General features: G+C 41.2%; 1 protein-coding gene across 1 annotated transcript; it reads left to right on the plus strand.

Annotated features, from left to right (window-relative positions):
* The first annotated feature begins 717 nt into the window (after window positions 1-717).
* Window positions 718-18758, plus strand: LOC106912726 (suppressor of cytokine signaling 1-like). The gene is made up of 4 exons (XM_088001451.1): window positions 718-831; window positions 2760-3199; window positions 8984-9171; window positions 16816-18758. Exons 2-4 carry the CDS (start codon window positions 2981-2983, stop codon window positions 17138-17140), a joined length of 732 nt encoding a protein of 243 aa, XP_087857577.1. The 5' UTR covers window positions 718-831; window positions 2760-2980; the 3' UTR covers window positions 17141-18758.
* Window positions 18759-19815: the final 1057 nt, after the last annotated feature.

The following is a 19815-nucleotide window of genomic DNA, read 5'->3' on the forward strand; positions in this document are numbered from 1 at the left end:
AAAAAGAAGTCAGAACAGAAAGCTGTGGTAGGCAGTCACATTTTAAACACAGCCTTTAGTGTTTATTTCACTTTTTTACAAATATTTTGACCTTGTTTACCTTCCATTGGACCAAATATTTATGCTAGAACACTGGGAAAATTAGAACTGAAAACCCTAAAGGAATTGTAAAAAAAGAACTCAATTCATTTTTGACAATTTCCTGCAGTCAAGTTGCCATTACAATGGCTTTGACTCACCAAGTCAGAGTTTAAAAGCTTACAGTTTGGATTCATTTTAGTTGATTTGATTTTATGTTTAAAAAGTTCACTTTTTAGTAAGTTACTGGTCTATAATTGATTTAGTACTTTACATTTCCATATAAAATGCACTTGTTTAATTGATCATCACGTTTTAAAACCACTTTGAAAGTAGGAGGTTTGGCAGTTTCAGGTCTTGACGGGTCTGTTTCTGAACCAAGTCAAGAACCTGTTGCTCTTCTGGGTAAATGAGTGAGTTTTTATTCATCTTTGTTAATCTTGGTCCCAAAAAAGAAAATGTATCAGATATGAATGTTCTCTTTACATTATAGATATATAGTTTGCTTATCAACGCTGCATTTCTAAACGATAGAACAGTTTCCACGCACACATATAAGAATACGGCTGCTGGAAGATCACGTGATTTATAAGAATCAGTCGCCGAGAAAGAGAAAGTGAAAGCAGCGGCTGCTGTAACACCTGATCTCCTTCATGACTCCGCCTTCAGAAATATAGTAACCGAAAGCACAAGATTTCTGTTAAAACTTCTTCTACCCTCCGCTTGCAGTAGAGAAGCTGCCCAGAGCTGTCAGTAAGTAGATCACAAACTTTCATTATTTCCGATTTGAATCAATATGCTATTGAAATGTATTTGCGCCCATCTTGTGCGTAGTGACGTGTCACAAGTGTTATTTCAGGTTAGAGCAGCACTGACAGATGAACTGCTTCACATTTAAATGTGAAGTTACCAACTCCACCCTGTTGCAGCATTTTAACGCCTCATTAACTTGACATGAAAATATTCAAGCTTCTCTTCAAAAACTGGGGTTTAGTTGAATAATATTTATTAAGCAGAACATAGTTTTTTTTGTTTGTTCTGTATTTTTAAGTAAGATGGAATCATTCAACCTGACCCAGAAACTTTACAGAGAAATCTTTATTTCAAAACTGAAAGCTTCAGTAACAGAAGTTGTTTGACACACAAAAAGGGTCTTGGAGTGACAGAGTTTCTGTGAAGGCTATGAAACCCTGATTAAAATCTGCAGCTTTGAAATTTTACTGGATGCAAATAAAAGTGAAACTAAACTGCAGTTTGTTAGTTAGAGAACTCATAAAATCTCAAATTTATAGTTGAAGGGTCCTATGGCATTCTGCTCATCTCTTACTGTTCTTCCAGATCAGAGTTCAGAACAGGACAGTAACTGAATGTTGAGCGGCGGGACGATAGTGAAAATCTGAATTTTTCATTCATTGGCTCAAAGCTAGTTGCATTCTGCGATGATCTTAGAAAAAAATCCTGGAAGATAAGAACTAAAAGAGATCCATAAATCCGTGCATCTCTGAAAATTTACTGGAATTATTTTTCACAAAAATTTTGATTTATCAGGAATTTTTATGACTTGGAGAGAAAAACACATGGCTTTATCTCGACTGTTGCAGCACACATTAGTCCAGTCTCACTCAAGAATCCTTTTCACATCTTCAGCTTCTCCAGGATGCAGCCCAGTAGACATGACTTCACCCTTCCTGTCCTCAATTTATTGACTTCCTGTGCATCACAGAATTCATCTTACAATCCTAATGTTGGCTTATGAATCCATAAACAGTCTTATTACTGAAAAATGTTAAACTCTCTGAAGATGATAGTTTGGTAGTTTTAAAAGAGTTCCATAATACAAATTTAAGCACTTTGGAACATTTTTCTCAATACTTAAAATATACAACAGGTTTTCACTCAAATATAGTGTTTTTTTGTTTGTTTGTTTGTTTTTAATCATTTTGGGGGGGTCTGAAATTTTGACCAAAATCTATTTTTTCTTCAAAAGAGCATAACACATAACTTCAGATACATTTTGTTTAATTGAAATGTTGATATTCCAGATTATTACCATTTATGCATCAATGCATGCACTTCAAAGCTTTATATGATTTTTGTTTAACTCATGCTGTTGGCTGATGCGTTTGTGGTACCAAACATGGTTGGAGTTTTTAGTTTTTAGGTATTTATCTAAAAGAGAGGAGAGAAAGAAATGTTAATTTTCAGTTTTGAGCCAATCAAAGAATAATTTGACAAATCTGATCTTTTGCAGATTGACTGGTGCATCTGTTACCTCTTTTTATTTTAGCTGAGGTATGATAACATCTAAAGTAAAATAAAAGTTATTGTCTTCTGCCAATCTCAGATAGGCATTCAATACACAGCTGAAGGTGTCAAAACTGCAATGCTTGAAACAATTTATTTACCTTTATTCAGTGTTCTGTGAATAGCTGTAATATTATAATACCTTTACTGCAACTCATATCCTCTAAAATTAAATGAACAATGTTATTGGACATCATCATTCACATGACAGAGTGAAGAAATTAACCAGTCACAGTTTATAATTGTTGAAAAACCAAAACCAAAACTAAAACATAAAGAGCACCAGGCGACATGACAAACAGGAACGAGTGTGTAAGCAGTGATTTGTTCCTGCCAGTTTTCAACAGACAAAGTTGTTTTATCTTCCTTTGTTGCAGATCACCTATGTTTCACTGGAAGATCACAGAATACATTCATGCTCTGCCCTTCTATCAGAACTTTGTGTTAGAGCCCAGTTCATACTGAAGCTTCATGGAGCCTCAGAGAGGACCTGGCTGCCGATGAGCGAGTGGGAAAGAGCCGATGATGGAGAGCCTGCTTGTGAAAACAGACGAAACCGGTGCAGTGGGCTGTCAGGAAGAGGATTTTCCATTCTAGGATGGTCAGAGACAGCCTGGACAGAACATCTGATCAGAACCAGAAACGGGAGCCAGCAGCTGAGCCACAGAGTCCGAGACAGAACACAGAGGAGTCCGATCGACCCGAACCAACAGCAGAAAAAATTAACACAGAAAACAAGGACCCTGCAGGATCAAAGCTAGACTTTCTGCTCTGGTGCAAACTCAAATTCGAGGAGGAGCCTGAGTCCTGGAGGCTGGTCAGTGTGCAGTTTGATTTCTGTACAGCAGCTATGTGCTTTCATTACTGCTGAGTGTTTAGACCAACAATATAAAAGGAACAAGTGAAATCAAGAGAAAGGAACAGTTCACTTAGCAGGTTTTCATTTATTTATGCTGTATAACAAAAGGATATTACTATACATATATAGTAATGATCAACTCTGTATCATTATTAAGGAGTGTCAGTGTTTCAGCTGCTAAAAATGAGGGAAAATACTTTGTTTAATGGCACGGTTCCCACATGGTCTCTGAAAGTACAAAGCGTTTGAGTCTCCAGGTCTGGATGAGAAGATAAAAACAAGTTTGGAAAAGAATCACATTTCAATGGCTTAATATGTGTTAATTTAATTCAATGCAATTAAAAAAACACTTTCTTAATCCCATAATGAAATGACCTTTCCCAAAAGGCAAACAAATGTGACTCTTTGGAGAAGCAGTGTGATATTTTAAGTCATATTTTGAAAAAATGCCTGAAGCCCATCTGAGAAATCTTTGAATTTTAAGTCTAGAAAACTAAAATATGAAATCTGTTATAGTTCCCAAATGATTGATTCATTATTTATGTATCTCACAGATAAACCTACAGCTGTCAGGTGAATATGACAGAGGAAATCTATTTCCTTCAAGAATTAATAGAAACATGCAAGACACCGAACGATATATTTTAATATGTGACTGTACATGCAAAAACATTTAGTGAAATAGCAATATTATATTATTATTTTATTAATATTAAATAGCAACAGGAATAATTTAGCAGTATTGATGCTTTTTGTTGCAGTTCCTGAAATGTTTCTTAACACATGTTTATGTGGGAGGATCTTTATTTGAAAGCTTCCAACATTTATCAGAGTGAACTTCAACCTGATCACAGAAACTTTTATCTGCAAACCTTTTAGGCCCATTTAGAAAATACTGTTACTGTACTGTTTTATGGTCGTCAGCTGAAGAGAGGCTCTCAAAACAACCTATAAAAATAAAACAGAAAGCTTCACAGAATTCAAGAACTCACAGAACTTGAAGGACAATGTGACGGTACAAATCAACGTCTGCGTTTTTTCAACGAGTTTCTGTTAATGTTTAAAAGATGTATCTCAGATTTCAGTTTGGTAGATCAGCATTCCTCATGGCTACTTTTATTGTTCTTACAAAGAGAAAGTAATATATATGTCTGAAGAAGAAGCTGAATGGAACAAAAATATAATAATAGGTAAAGATTATTTCATTTCAAATGTCCGAGCAATAACAGAAACTTTGAGAAGTCACAGCAACAATCAGAAATACTTTAAATGAAAAATAGTTAATTGCTGGAGCTCACAAACAGACTTTTTTTTTTTTTTTGCAAATATATAGGACAATAAAACAACTCACTGAAAATATAAAAATACCTACAAATATTTCTTGAGAGTTTTACATAGAATAATGTAAGAATTTGTATTTTTCTTTTAGATTTACAATTTTTCATCAAATAATGACAATGTCAATAAATACAAACCACAGTTTTCAAACAATAATTTCATCTATTGTTGAAGAAAAGCTGTCCAAACCAACATAGCCCTATGTTAAAAAGTGACTGCTTTCACACCCTCGCGAAAAGATTTAGTGGTTTTGTTTCAGCTTCACCAGAAACACCCAAACACAGAATATTTCAAGAGCTGCCAATACTTCGATGGTACCTGCCTGGCAACATGAAGTAGACTAAAAGGTCTAAAAAGAAAACATTATGAGACGATCTGAAGAATTCAAGAACATCTGAAAAAGTATCAATCTGGAAAGGATTGCAAAGCCTTTTCTAAAGCTTTGAGACATCACGGTGAGAGTCGTTCTCCATTGGTGGATAAAGACCAACCAAAACTACTCCACGAGGAAATCTTGGAATCATCCAGAACACAGAACAATGTCCAAAGCACTGCAGGTCTCACTTGCCTCTGTTAAAGTCAGAGTTCATCATTCATCAATAAGAAAGAGACGAGGCCAAAATGGGATCCATTACCAAAACCACTGAGAACTAACAGGAACACAAACGTCCATCTCACATTTGCCAAAAAACATCTTGATCAGGGGTCCCCAAACTACGGCCTGCAGGCCGGATCCGGCCCGCCTCCTCATTTGGTCCGGCCCCCTGAACAATACCAGAGAGAATTCAGTGGTTTTTTTTCATATATATGTGGATTTTTCTTCAACCACCAGGGGGGCTCTTGAGCAGATATAAAACTTAGTTTCCCTCAATGGAATATATACTAGTCAGTACCAGTCACCGTTTTGCTCACGTTTTTTTTCCATTTGCATTCTGGGTAAAAATCTATCTACAAACGCGAATATGTCGTCGGCAGTAATCCACCCCCCCCCCCCACCCCCGGTCCACAGTTTCACCCCCCCATCAACAAAAGTTTTCTAAGGTTTCTTTCTCGAAAAACTAAGACCGGCCCCCGACCAGAAAAGGGAACAGTTATGTGGCCCTCGCAGGAAAAAGTTTGGGGACCCCTGCCTGATCTTGATGATCCACAAGACTTCTGGTAAAATATTTTGCGGACTGAAAAGACAGAAGTGGAGATTTTTGAAAGATCAGCATCCAGTTTCGTCTAAAGTAAGATTAACACTGCAATTCAGTAAACAAACATCTTACCAACAATCAAACATTGTAAAGATGTTTGGTGATGTGGAGCTGCTCTGCTCCAGATCCACTGCTCTGCTGCTGCAGCGGATCTGTTTTGCAATCACTGACTGATTACAAAGCAGGATGATTTGTAATTGACGGAACCATGAACTCTGCTGAGATTGTCCAGATGTTAGTTACCTTAAGCTGAAGAATGCTTAGGTTATACAGCAGGACAACTAACTCCACCTCAGAAACCAAAAAGGTTTTAGAATAGCCTAATCAAAGACTAGACTTACATCTGCAAAGAAGAGAGGGCCAAAAGTAATCCAAAGTGATATGAAAGATTTATTATCAGTTATTGCAAACACTTGATAGTTGTTGTTTCTGCCAAAGGTGCCACAAGTAATTATAAGGTTTATGGGGCAATTACTTTTTCTCATAGAGACAGGAGGGTTTGGATAGCTATTAATAGGGATGCACAAAATATTGGTGCTAACATCAGTATCTATATACTAGTCATTTTTTTTAACATATCAGTATCAGTCCAATAAATACAACTGGGCAGAAATTGTTTTCATCTTGGCACAGTTTGTTTCAAGAGGGGAGTGGAGGAGGTTGTCATGTGTTTTTTGATAATGTGACAGTGATGCAGCAAAGGATTGTGGAAGTTGAACTAAAGCAGAGAAGCAGTGGTGAAGTTAGCAGTGTGGTCATTTTTTTTCAAGGTATCAGAAGTGTAGTGAAATATATATAATCCATCCAGCCATCCATTCTCATCTGTTTATCCGGGGTTGGATCGCAGGGGCAGCACCCTAAGAAAGGACTTCCCTCTCCTGAGCCACTAGTTCCAGCTCCTCCGGGGGAACCCCAAGGCGTTCCCAGGCCAGCCGAGAAACATCGTCCCTCCAGGGTGTCCTGGGTCTTCCCCGGGGCCTCCTCACGGTGGGACGTGCCCTGAACACCTCACCAGGGAGGCGTCCAGGAGGCATCCTTACCAGATGCCCGAGCCACCTCAACTGGCTCCTCTCGACGTGGAGGAGCAGCGGCTCTACTCTGAGTCCCTCCCGGATGACCGAGCTTCTCACCGTATCTCTAAGGAAGAGCCCAGACAACCTGTGGAGGAAACCCATTTCGGCCGCTTGTATCTGGGACCTGGTTCTTTCGGTCATGACCGAAAGCTCATGATCATAGATGAGGGTGGGAACGTAAATCGACTGGTAAATCAAGAGTTTCGCTTTTTGACTCAGGTCTCTCTTCACCACGACAGACCGGTACAGCGCCCGATTCACTGCAGATGCTGCACCAATCCATCTGTCGATCTCCAATTCCATTTTTCCCTCATTCGTGAACAAGATCCCCAGATACTTAAACTCCTCCACTTGGGGCAGGATGACCCCCCCACCGACCCGGAGAAGGCACTCTGCCCTTTTCTGGCTCAAGACCATGGCCTCGGATTTGGAGGCACTGATCCCCAGGAGCCCGCTTCACCATCGGTTGTGAACCACTCCAGTGAAAGTTGTAGATCACCCAACACAACCCTACAACATCCAGGGCTTTAAGGAACTCTTGGCGAATCTCATCCACCCCTGGGGCCCTGACATCAAGGAGCTCTTTAACCACCTCGGCGACCTCATCCCCAGAGATTGGAGAGCCCAACTCACAGTCCCCAAGCTCAGCTTCCTTAATGGAAGGCATGTTGGTGGGAATGAGGAGGTTTTTGAAATATTCTGCCCACAGTCCACCAACGTCCCAAGTTGAGGTCAGCAGCACACCATCCCCACTATAAACAGTGTTGGTGCTGCACTGCTTCCCCCTCCTGAGGCCCCAGACCGTGAGCCAGAATTGCTTCAAAGCCATGCAGGCCATGCAGAAGTCTTTCTCCATGGTCTCTCCAAACACCCGAGTTTTTGCCTCAGCAACCACCCAAGCCACATGCCGCTTCACCTGCCGGTACCCATCAGCAGCTTCTGGACTCCTACAGGCCAAAAAGGCCCGATAGGACTCCTTCTTTAACCTGACAGCATTCCTCACCGAAGGTGTCCACCAACGGGTTCGAGGGTTGCTGCCGCGACAGGCACAGACAACCTTGCAGCTACAGCTCCAATAAGCCGCTTTGACAATGGAGGCACAGAACATGGTCCACTCAGACTCAATGTCCCCCACAACCCCTGAAAACGTCTTCAAAGTTCTGCTGGAGATCGGAGTTAAAGCTCCGTCTCTGACTCTGCCAGACGTTCCCAGCAGACCCTCACAACACGTTTGGGCCTGCCAGGTCTGACCAGCATTCTCCCCGACCACCGGAGCCAACTCACCACCAGGTAGTGGTCAGTGGACAGCTCCGCACCTCTCTTCACCCGAGTGTCCAAGACCTGTCACTGCAGAGCCGACGAAACATATATAATATAGATTTAATATCAGTTATTGGCCATAACAGCAATATTAACATCAGCACACATTTTCAAATCTGTGCATCACTAGTTTTTAAACTAAATAATTTGAAAGCTGTATTTTGTATTTACTCAAGTTATATTTGTCTGATGTAAAAAAGAAAAAATATTGTATATGGCAAAAACAGAATAAATCTAAAGGAGTGCAAATACTTTCTTATGACACATGATTTTATCCTCAGTCAGTTACCCTGAACAGAATTGTCAGCATATGAATACAGTTGTAAAAATAGCTGGAAATATAAAAAGTTCAACATGTGATTATCTAAACTAGACATTTTCTCCTGGCTTTTTTCATACAGAGTGTGTAACTGTGTGTGTTGATAAAACACTCAATGATTTCTGAGTGTTTTAATGCTTTGTCTTTGTGATCTGTGGCTGCTGAGTCAGTGTTTGGACAAAGTCATATGTGGTTTTTAAAGTTGGAAAAAACGGGGTTGTTATTAATAATGTCTTATTATTTCACTTGTAACAAGACATTATTCCCATGTTACAAGTTAATTTATCTGCCTATCGAAGAAGTACCTTTTCATCAATATTAAGGAATTATTTACTCAAAACAAGCCCTATATCTTGCTGAAAAGTTACTTTTAATATAGTATGTCTTATTCCATGTGTACTAAGATATTTGCACTAGAAAGTAGACCAAAAAACTTGGTATAACTTTGTGTTCTTGCAGTGAACTTGATTGAATTGTTTGTTTTGCTCTGCTGTAGCCAGAGACTGGAGCAGATGCTGACAGCTTGCCCTCACACATCCGTCCATTCACCAGCTTTGCAGAGTATCGTCTGGTCAAACTCACCTACCTACAGCTACAGGAAAGCGGTTTCTACTGGGGGCCCATGACCATGGAGGAAGCACACCAAAGACTCACTCACGCAGCTCTGGGAACTTTCCTTCTCAGGTAGCATCAGAGTTTCATTTCACTTCTTATTCCTGGTTTTACTGCTTTTATTCAGATGAGTCTGGGGGATACCATGAGCTGAGGAGCACCGATGCTTCATAAGTTTTTTAATTATTTAAAACTACTAGTGTCCATTCATCTTCCATTTGTTGGCTGATTTTTATTTTGTTGAGTTTTTTTCTACTATTTTAGGGAATTCATATTTTCCTGAGCAGGTAAATATGCTTCAGTGTCATTTGATCTGAGCTACATGCCACATATTGACCAAAAAAGCAGTAAATAATTATTATTTATAAATATAATTACACACTCGATAAGCTAACACCAACCTATGATAGAAAGCAAGCTTTTTTTGTTTCTAAATTTGTACAGATCATTTTGTAGAGTGGTCCTTACTTCCAGTTTGTAAAATATTTTTAGTGAAAAGTTTTCTCTAGCACTGCATCACGTTGCAGTGCCAGGGTTTCCCCCAGTGTATTAGCCCCCGCCAGGGTAAGTGTTGCTTGTTTTTGTATTTCTAAAAAAGAAAAGAAAAAATCACAACTTTAATTTTTTTCTTAAATAAGCCAGTCTGCAAGCATCTCTGCTGCGCTGAGCAGTTCACTGGCAGGGCAGAATCGCTCCTGAAAAATGGGTTTATAGTTGATGAATTGAACAGGGCATGAAGCCAAGAGGCTTCATGGTCATGGGCCTGTTCATACCAATATATCACACCGCTGTCTCGCGCGCTGTTGCGCCGGGATCTCTGAAGTTTACCTTGGCATGGATCCCATGCCTCCTTTCACTCAAACTGGACACAGGCTCACCTGTATGGACATTTATATCAACCCCCTCATGTTGAGAACTCATCTTTCTCCAAAGACTCATGTTTCTTTGGAGAATTCTTCATCAAGGTATGAGTCAAGTTTAAAAGCCACCTCATTTGCTCTGCTTAGTTCAATGTGAAGTGCATATATAGCCCTATAGTCACGCGTATAGAGGTGCGTGTTGAGCATGCATTGAGGATGATTTATCTTAGTGAACAAAGAACTATGTGTGGGATCTGCACATAATGCTGCAGATTCTGCACCATTATGTGCAGCGTGTGACACGCTGCCCAGCGAGTAACTCTGTGTGTTGATAAAGCTCATGTACGTGTTCAGCCCATGGAGGACATGTTGCACTAGCCCCGTAGTCGCACAGCACGCTGGTTTTAGTCTCTGTGGCGCTTTTTAAATGTTCAATAGACAAGAAATGGAAGAGCTAGTAAAGCCACATAAATTAAATCTCCCGTTTGTCCCTCTGTATTCAGCAGAGATGCGGAGTGCAGCGGATTTAACTCATCATGCAGGGCCGGTCCAATGCTGTATGAAGCTTTGAGCAGAATAGATTTAGGAGCTCCTCTGCTGCTAAACCATAAGCAGCATTTCAACATAGATTTAGTGAAATCTGGGAGAGTGGGCCTAGTTTAATTGGCCAACCTTACAAACAATCAGTGATAATTGTAGTTTACTGAGATATATTTGTGAACAAACAAAGCTCAAACTCACAGATAAAACTCACATAATCACATTGCAGCTATGTTAACAAAACAATTCAACTATTGTTGCCACACAACTATTGGAGCCACACAGAGATGACAGTAAGCGCTCCACGTGCTACATTTTCAGAGTTTATTCTAACATTTAAAAGTATAAAATCACATTGACAACACAGACAGTCCAAACACATTAAAACAGACATTCATTTACCTGAGACAAATGGAAAAGAAGAAGAAAGAAAGAAAGACAGAAAAGCAAAGACGTCTTTGGAGAGTTGCAAATGTGATTTGTTACTCCTGTGTGCAAAGTTTTATAGTAAAGGCGTATTCTTATCTTTAATTTATTCAAATAAGGCATATCTTTGCTCATCCAACCAGGAGCTGTCTTTGACCCTTTTTAAAGTTAGAAACTCCCTGCAATTTGTTTCCAAGATCAAACACCAGTTGTCACCTTTATCTAAACAAAGTGGAAGCAGAGCTTCTCCTCCACTGGCCTGAACTCCTGCTGTTTTACGGCTTTTCACAGATCAGTGTGAAGCTGGAACTTCTCCTGATAGTTTCCCACACAGACAAAGGGCAGATCAGAAGATCTTAGCAAACAATCTGCTGTAACTACAGGTAACATAAAGGTCAATAGGGCAGAATAAGTTATCAATGTGAAAACTATAATTAGGCTATTTCAATCAAGACATGTTAAGTTTTAAAACTAGCATATTCTAAATTTATTTTCTTAACACTATGAAGATTGTTCTTTTAACTTTTACAAAGTAAATTTGCCAGCTCCTTAAACTATTACATTTAAATGTTAAGCAATTTAAAATCTTTTAATTTATCTATGCTGGAACCATTAAATCAAATTTAACGATATTCTCAATAAACAAATATTACATTTCTAGATAACACTTTATTTGAAGGGGGTTGAATAAGACTGACATGACACTTTCATAAACATGACATAACACCTGTCATGAACATGAATAAACCTTCATGAATATTTATGACTGTTGTCATAGAGCGTCATTCAATAAATTATGACAATTTTAATACAAAGTTGACATTATTCAAAATGTCTGTTATGACAACTTGATATTAACCAATAAATCATTACTGTTTAAACTTTACCTTTAATAACATAAAGTTACCTAATTTTTAAAGTGCAATCAGTAATACTTTCATAACAAATTTATATCAAATTTATCCGGGGTCGGGTCGCGGGGCCAGCAGCTTCAGAACTTCCCTCTCCCCAGCCACTTCTTCCAGCTCCTCCGGGGGAACCCAAGGTGTTACCAGGCCAGCCGAGAAACATCATCCCTCCATTGTGTCCTGGGTCTTCCCCGGGGCCTCCTCCCGGTGGGACGTGCCCTGAACACCTCACCAGGGAGGCGTCCAGGAGACATCCTGACCTGAGCCACCTCAACTGGCTCCTCTCAACGTGGAAGAGCAGCAGCTCTACTCTGAGTCCCTCCCAGATGACCGAGCTACTCACCCTATCTCTAACGGAGAGCCCAGCCACCCTGCGGAGGAAACCCATTTCGGCCGCTTGTATCCGTGATCTCGTTCTCTTGGTCATGACCCAAAGCTCATGACCATAGATGAGGGTGGGAACGTAGATCGACTGGTAAATCAAGAGCTTCGCTTTATGACTCAGCTCTCTCTTCATCACAACGGACCGGTACAGCGCCTGTTTCACTGCAGATGCTGCACCAATCCGCCTGTCAATCTCCCGCTCCCTTCTTCCCTCATTCGTGAACAAGATCCCGAGATATTTAAACTTAAACACTTGAGGTAGGGTGCCCCCACCATCCCCCTGACCCGGAGAAGGCGCTGTACCCTTTTCCGGCTCAAGACCATGGCCTCGGATTTGGAGGCACTGATCCTCATCCCGGCCGCTTCACACTCAGCCACGAACCACTCCAGCGAGAGCTGCAGATCACGATCTGATGAAGCCAATAGGACCACATCATCCGCAAAAAGCAGAGATGCGATCCAAAGCCCACCAAAACGGATCCCCTAAACACCTCGGCTGCACCTAGAAATTCTGTCCATGAAAGTAATGAACAGAAGCTGTGACAAAGGGCAGCCTTGGTGGAGTCCAACTCTCACCGGAAACAAGCCTGACTTACAGTCGGCAATGCGGACCAGACTCTGACACCGGTCATACAGGGACCTGACAGCCCGTAAAACACATGTAGACCGTTTGGGCGAACTCCCATGCACCCTCCAGGACCCTGCTGAGGGTGTAGAGCTGGTCCAGTCTTCCACAACCAGGACGAAAACCACACTGCTCTTCCTGAATCCAAGGTTCGACTATCCGACGGACCCTCCTCTCCAGGACCCCTGAATAGACCTTACCAGGAAGGCTTAAGAGTGTGACCCCTTTGTAATTGGAGCACACCCTGCGGCCCCCTTTTAGAACAGGGGGACCACCACCCCAGTCTGCCAATCCAGGGGAACTGCCCCCGATGTCCATGCGATATTGCAGAGACGCGTGAGCCAACACAACACTACAACATCCAGAGCCTTAAGGAACTCCGGCCAAATCTCATCCACCCCCGGGGCCCTGCCACCGAGGAGCTTCTTAACCACCTCGGCGACCTCATCCCCAGAGATTGGAGAGCCTGACCCAGAGTCCCCTGGTTCAGCTTCTTCAACAGAAGGCATGTTGGTGGGATTGAGGAGGTCTTCGAAGTATTCTGCCCACCGGCCCACAACGTCCCGAGTCAAGGTCAGCAGCACACCATCCCCACTATAAACAGTGTTGATGCTGCACTGTTTCCCCCTCCTGAGGCGCCTGATGGTGGACCAGAATCGCCTCGAAGCCATGCGGAAGTCTTTCCCCATGACTTATTTCAATTCCTTCCATGCCAGAGTTTTTGCCTCAGCGACCACCTGAATCGCATGCCGCTTCGCCTGCCGGTATCCATCAGCTGCTTCTGGAGTACCACAGGCCAAAAAGGCCCGATAGGACTCCTTCCCCAGCTTGACAGCATCCCTCACCGAAGGTGTCCACCAACGGGTTCGAGGGTTGCTACTGCGAGAGGCACCAACAACCTTGCAGCCGCAGCTCTGATAAGTCGCCTCAACAATTGAGGCACGGAACATGGTCCACTCAGATTCAATGTCCCCCTCCTCCCCCGGGACATGTTCGAAGTTCTGCCAGAGATGGGAGTTAAAGCTTCTTCTCACAGGGGACTCTGCCAGACGTTCCCAGCAGACCCTCACTACACATTTGGGCCTGCCAGGTCTGACCGGCTTCCTCACCCACCACCGGAGCCAACTCATCACCAGATATTGGTCAGTGGACATCTCCACAACTCTCTTTGCCCAAGTGTCCAAGACATACAGCCGCAAATCCGATGAAACAATGACAAAATCGATCATCAAACTGTGGCCTAGGGTGTCCTGATGCCAAGTGCACATATGGACACCCTTATGCCTGAACATGGTGTTCGTGATGGACAATCCGTGACGAGCACAGAAGTCCAACAACAGAACACCACTCGAGTTCAGATCGAGGGGCCGTTCCTCCCAACTACGCCCCTCCAGGTCTCACTGTCATTGCCCACGTGAGCGTTGAAGTCCCCCAGTAGAACAAGGGAGTCCCCAGGAGGGGCACTCTCCAGTACCCCCTCTAAGGACTCCAAAAAGGGTGGGTAATCTGAACTGCTGTTCGGCTTGTAAGCACAGACAACAGTCAGAACCCGTCCCCCTACCCATAGATGGAGGGAGGCTACCCTCTCTTTCACCGGGGTAAACCCTAATGTACAGGCACCAAGATGGAGGGCAACAAGTATGCCCACTCCTGCCCGGCGCCTCTCACCATGGGCAACTCCAGAGTGGAAGTATGTCAAGGAGACTGGTTCCAGAACCAGAGCCATGTGTTGAGGTGAGGCCGACTATTTCTAGCCGTAACCTCTCAGCCTCGCACACTAGCTCCGGTTCCTTTCTCACCAGTGAGGTGACGTTCCACGTCCCAAGAGCCAGCTTCTACAGCCGAGGATCAGACCGCCAGGGTCCCCTCCCTCGGCTGCCACCCATAACACATTGCACCTGACCCCTTTGGCCCCTCCGACAGGTGGTGAGCCCATTGGAAGGGGGACCCACATCTCCTCTTCGGGCTGAGCCTGGCTGGGCTCTATGGGTAAAAGCCCGGCCACCAGGTGCTCGCCATTATGCCCCAGGCCTGGCTCCAGAGTGGGGCCCCAGTGGCCCACGTCCGGGCGAGGGAACGCCAGATCCAAAGTTCGTCTCCATCATAAGGGGTCAAATAAAATGTTAAATCAATTGGAATCACAGATTATTGTCATCATAAAGTAGATTTTTAGCTCTTTAAACTGCTTTTTCTTTTTATCCACACACATTGAAACATTATCAATTAAGAGACTGAACTGAATTGAACACGCAGTAGGAAATTTGAACATAGTGTTGTCAATATATTAAAATATTTAATCAGTTTAACCACACTAATGCTGTGACTTATCACTGTGCTTAACTTTGTAAGCTTGAAATGAAAAAATGCACATTTTCATAAATGTTTAAGGACATGTTTTATTGTCTAAAACCAATCTCACATTTCCAGGTTTTCATACTCAGGACGGTTTAGAGGCAGTTGTTTTGTTTAAAAAACAGCTGCTTAGAAATATTAACTACAAACTGGTTGTGCTTCTGTGGGAGGACAATTCGTCCTTACAATAAGCTAACTACATACCAGCTTGGTTTTATCCAAACATGCGCCATCGGTCTGACTTTCTTCGCTCATCTTTTCACTTGCGTTTGTGGCTCTGCATTGCTGGCCACAGCAGACCATGTGACAAGCTGCTTTGAACTAAGTAACCCTCTGCAGGGAGAGGCTTCTAGGGAATGCAACTAACCTGCATTGTGTAACGTTAATGTCTTAAGCTTTTTAGAATAATAAGTGTCAATGCTTTAACATTAACAGCCTTACAGAAAACATACTTTATGACCCACAAACTTCTGAAGGAACTCTGCATTCACTGGTCACTTTATTAGGTGCACCACTTTAGTTTGACCTCCTTTTACCTTCAGAACAGCATCAGTTGACTCAAAGGCCTTCTGTCAGACTGAGGTCAGACGACTGGACAGGTCATTCTCTGTGAACTTGAGACATGGTTCTGAGTAAAATCCCATCTGATAAGCAGTTTCTTGCACCAACAATCATGACTAGGTTCACTTAATCACTTAATTCCCTTTTTCTTTCTCACTTTGATGTTCACCTTAGACTTCAGTGATGTGTCTACAACACGTCTGGATGCTTAATGCATTGAACTGCTGCCATCAGATCTGCTGGTTTGCGGTTTGTGTTGACAAGCAATTAAACACAGGGCTGTTTCTCGAAAGTAAGATTCAGAAATTCAGGAAAAGGGATAAAACCGGGCTTGTCAAAGCACCACCAGATCATCCTGTCTTTATCCGTTTCAGACCAAACCAGGTTCAGGGGGTGCAGCTATGTTGAGCCAGGCTTAAGTAATCCAGGTGAATGTGCATCAATAGATTTCTTCAGTAGACCATGAGAAACTGATGCTACAATAGCAAATGATAGCAGATCGATTGAATGTGTAATTAGCCCAAAATATGCACTTTCAAAAAAACGTCATAATCGTACTTGTCATTTGCTCAAATAAAAAGCTTTAACCCAAGAAATGAACAGTGGAAGTCAATATAATATGTTAAACTGACATTATCTTTCTAATATTTATACAGAACAAACATAACAGGTCAAAACAGGTCAAGATTAAATATAAGAATATTTTGCAGTATCTGGGAAGTATTAAAAACAATTAATGGTGTGCTGTGGTGCCGCAGGGGTTAAGCACAACCCACATATGGAGGCCTTAGTCCTCGACGCAGCTGTCACAGGTTCGATTCCTGGCCTTTGCGACCTTTGCTGCATGTCTTCCCCCTTCTCTCATTACCCACTTTCCTGTCAATTAGCTATCAAATAAAGGCCACTAGAGCCCCCCAAAAAAACAATTAATAGTTTGTATTGGTGGACATGTTTTTTTTGTTTAAAAGCATAAAATACTATTTACTGTTTAGCATGTTCCAGCTCTGTTATCAAGTACACTGATATGCGCAGAGTGACAAGACAGTCCTTTTTTCCACAGGGACAGTGGCCAGCCCGATGTTTTCTTCACTCTCAGCTACCAAAGCGAAGACGGCCCCACCAGCGTCCGTGTCCAGCTGAACAACCTGCTCTTCAGCCTGCATGGCAGCCAAAAAACTTTTCATTCGCTGTTCGCTCTGCTTGCCTTCTACACCAGCTCCCCCTGTAGGCTGACTGAGCCCTACCGCAGGCAGCGGCCTGAGCGCCTAAAACAGATGTGCAGGAGAGCTCTCGTACGAACCTACGGTGCCGAAAGTATATGCACCTCACCTGGACTCAGCCCTGATGTTAAGGCTTATGTCAGTGCGTACCCGTACTGTACATAGACAAACCTGTGGTGCAGTGCCTTTTACTGTATTTAGATGTCATTTATTAAGTTAAAAACTGTGTATTTGTTGTTTTTGTATTTTGCTGGAGACAGTTTGGTACCACATGTAATGAGAAAACAGATTGAAAGTGTTTTATTCATGACTTACAACATTATTGTATGCTTGACAGTTCAATCAGCTCCATTTAATCTGACTGTTCTTGTTAGTAAAATCATTTCAGACATTTTTTACCTTTAATATGACATCTATCCTGTGCTTCACTAGAAGCCTTTGGCTAAGTCCACACCTGAGTCTGATTTACCCCTCAGAAGTCAACAAATTTGGAGTTTCGTTTTCACATCAGAACTTCACAGGTTAAAGGTCATATGGTGGAGAAGGTTGTCAAATTGTTTATCTTGTTCTCATCTTTTTTGCATCATAAAATCCAGACATTTTAACAAGGATGTGAATCTTTAGCTGTACTCTTTTAAAATCCTGAGGCAAATGAGTAAACTTTTAATACAAGATGTTTTTAGATAGGATGTTGCCTAAAAACATCTTCAGGCAAGATGTTGCAAAACTGTACCTCATCTTGCTATTATGTGGAGAAACTGAGAAATGCCATTGCTGCAAGTGTCTTTATAGTTAACATTTGAGGTAACACTTTATTTGAAGGGAGTTGAATGAGACTGACATGACACTTTCATAAACATGTCATGAACATGAATAAGCCTTCATGAATATTTATGACTGTTGTCATAAAGTGTCATTCGGTAAATTATGACACTTTTAATACAAAGTTGACATTATTCAAAATGTCTTTGTTATGACAACTTGACATTAACCAAGAAATCATTACTGATATAAATTTGTTATAAAAGTATTACTGATTGCACTTTAAAAATTAGGTATCTTTATGTTATTAAAGGTAAAGTTTAAACAGTAATGATTTATTGGTTAATGTCAAGTTGTCATAACAAAGACATTTTGAATAATGTCAACTTTGTATTAAAAGTGTCATAATTTACCGAATGACGTTTTATGACAACAGTCATAAATATTCATGAAGGCTTATTCATGTTCATGACAGGTGTTATGTCATGTTTATGACAGTGTCATGACAGTCTTATTCAACCCCCTTCAAATAAAGTGTTACCACATTTGATCTGTGAACAACAACATCATCTGTGGTATGCTTAGTATTTTATTTCAGGAAAACAAGAACATAATTTTCAAAGCATTTTATGGTGAATTACATAATTGCCATGAGTAAGCGACATGTTGCAAATTAAGAAATTAATATCTTTTCTATCTCATGCAGCATTTCCATTCCGTCTCTTACAGAATGGACAGAAAAATGCTTCTCTCCATTTTGGTGGACATGAATGCCTCATTTGAATTAAGGCATTTGCAAAAACATTACTTTGTTTTTTGGCAGTTTTGTTTTTCTGTTTAGATTTGTTTATTTTTCAGTGTTGAATTTTGTTCCATTCTGCATTTGTTTTGTATGTTATCTTATGCACAAATCAAACAGTTATGCACTGAACCCAAAGATTGCACTTTGGTTGTTCTAGTTGGAGACATTAGATTTAGTTTTACTAATGTGTACAATTTTAAAACTAATTCAAAACTTGAATTAATTTTGTGTCTTGTTCTTGTGTCTGTAAAAATGCATATATTGGTACAAATCCAGCTATCTATCACACAATCTTTTCTAAAGGCTTTTCCATTTTTTTGACAAATGAAGCTGTTATTTTGGCTAATTTCTTATATCATTGCAACCATATTTATTTTAGGTCATGCTAATTATAATTTTATGTTAATATGAAGCCTAGGCGTAAATTCAAACTGGAAGACTCTATTCATCTCACCTGCTCAACCAAAGATGTCATCATGTGCCTCGATTCCAACCTGTTGGTGATGGTCTCCTCCTCCAATCATCAAGCGTCGCTCCCTTGATAAGGTCCAGCTGTTCATCCGTTTCCGCTCTTTGGCTGAGCTTCAAGCAAGCTGCTGCTCAACGTCATGGCTTTACAATTTCGTGTGTTCTCACTCTTTCGTGGAATTACCAGACTTTTTCTCCTTTTTACCCAGGCTTGAAAAAGCTCCCGTTGCGCAGTTGGCACGGATTTCTGCTCTTACCAGGTCAATCTCACTCAGATCCGGAATAATCTATCCCTAATTGCTCTCGTTTCACCTTCGCATCTTGATCCCCGCTAGTTGTCTTCAGCAGCATGTGAACCTTCAACCTCGGCAGGACTCTCCTTCCTCCAATCCAGTTTCAAATTTCCCATCGTAGCCTTTCAGCCTAAACGTGAAGATATCCCCCCCCTCAGCACTTTTCAGCAGTTCTTCTTATCACTGATGTTCAGTATTAAGTGTACTACCTATAAATATATATGAAGTATACTTGTAGCAATTTATTAATTTCAGTATGTTTTAAATTACATCGCAGTGTATACTTTAGGCTAATAAAGTATGCCTTTTTAGGTGACTTAATCTTTTATTATTTTTGTTAAAACGGCAAAGAATTAAAAAAAATAATAATCCTAATAGTGGAACTTGTTTTAATGTTGTTTAACAAATAATGTATTCATGCCTTAACATGTCAAACATTGACAGTTTAGTGACAGAGGTTCTACAACAAAAACAATACTGGTCCTTAACACTAAATTTAGCAGGTATCTTCAGTT

The sequence above is a fragment of the Poecilia mexicana genome, unplaced genomic scaffold (assembly GCF_051168715.1).
Source record: "Poecilia mexicana isolate PSO_F unplaced genomic scaffold, ASM5116871v1 scaffold_1, whole genome shotgun sequence".
In the NCBI taxonomy this organism is placed as follows: Eukaryota; Metazoa; Chordata; class Actinopteri; order Cyprinodontiformes; family Poeciliidae; genus Poecilia; species Poecilia mexicana.

What these genes read in the sequence shown, in the direction of transcription:
- LOC106912726 (XM_088001451.1), top strand. Translation starts at nt 2,981, where the DNA reads ATGGTCAGAGACAGCCTGGACAGAACATCTGATCAGAACCAGAAACGG. An exon ending in AGCCTGAGTCCTGGAGGCTG is followed by an intron (nt 3,200 to 8,983) that starts GTCAGTGTGCAG and finishes GCTCTGCTGTAG; the next exon opens with CCAGAGACTGGAGCAGATGC. An exon ending in CTGGGAACTTTCCTTCTCAG is followed by an intron (nt 9,172 to 16,815) that starts GTAGCATCAGAG and finishes TTTTTTCCACAG; the next exon opens with GGACAGTGGCCAGCCCGATG.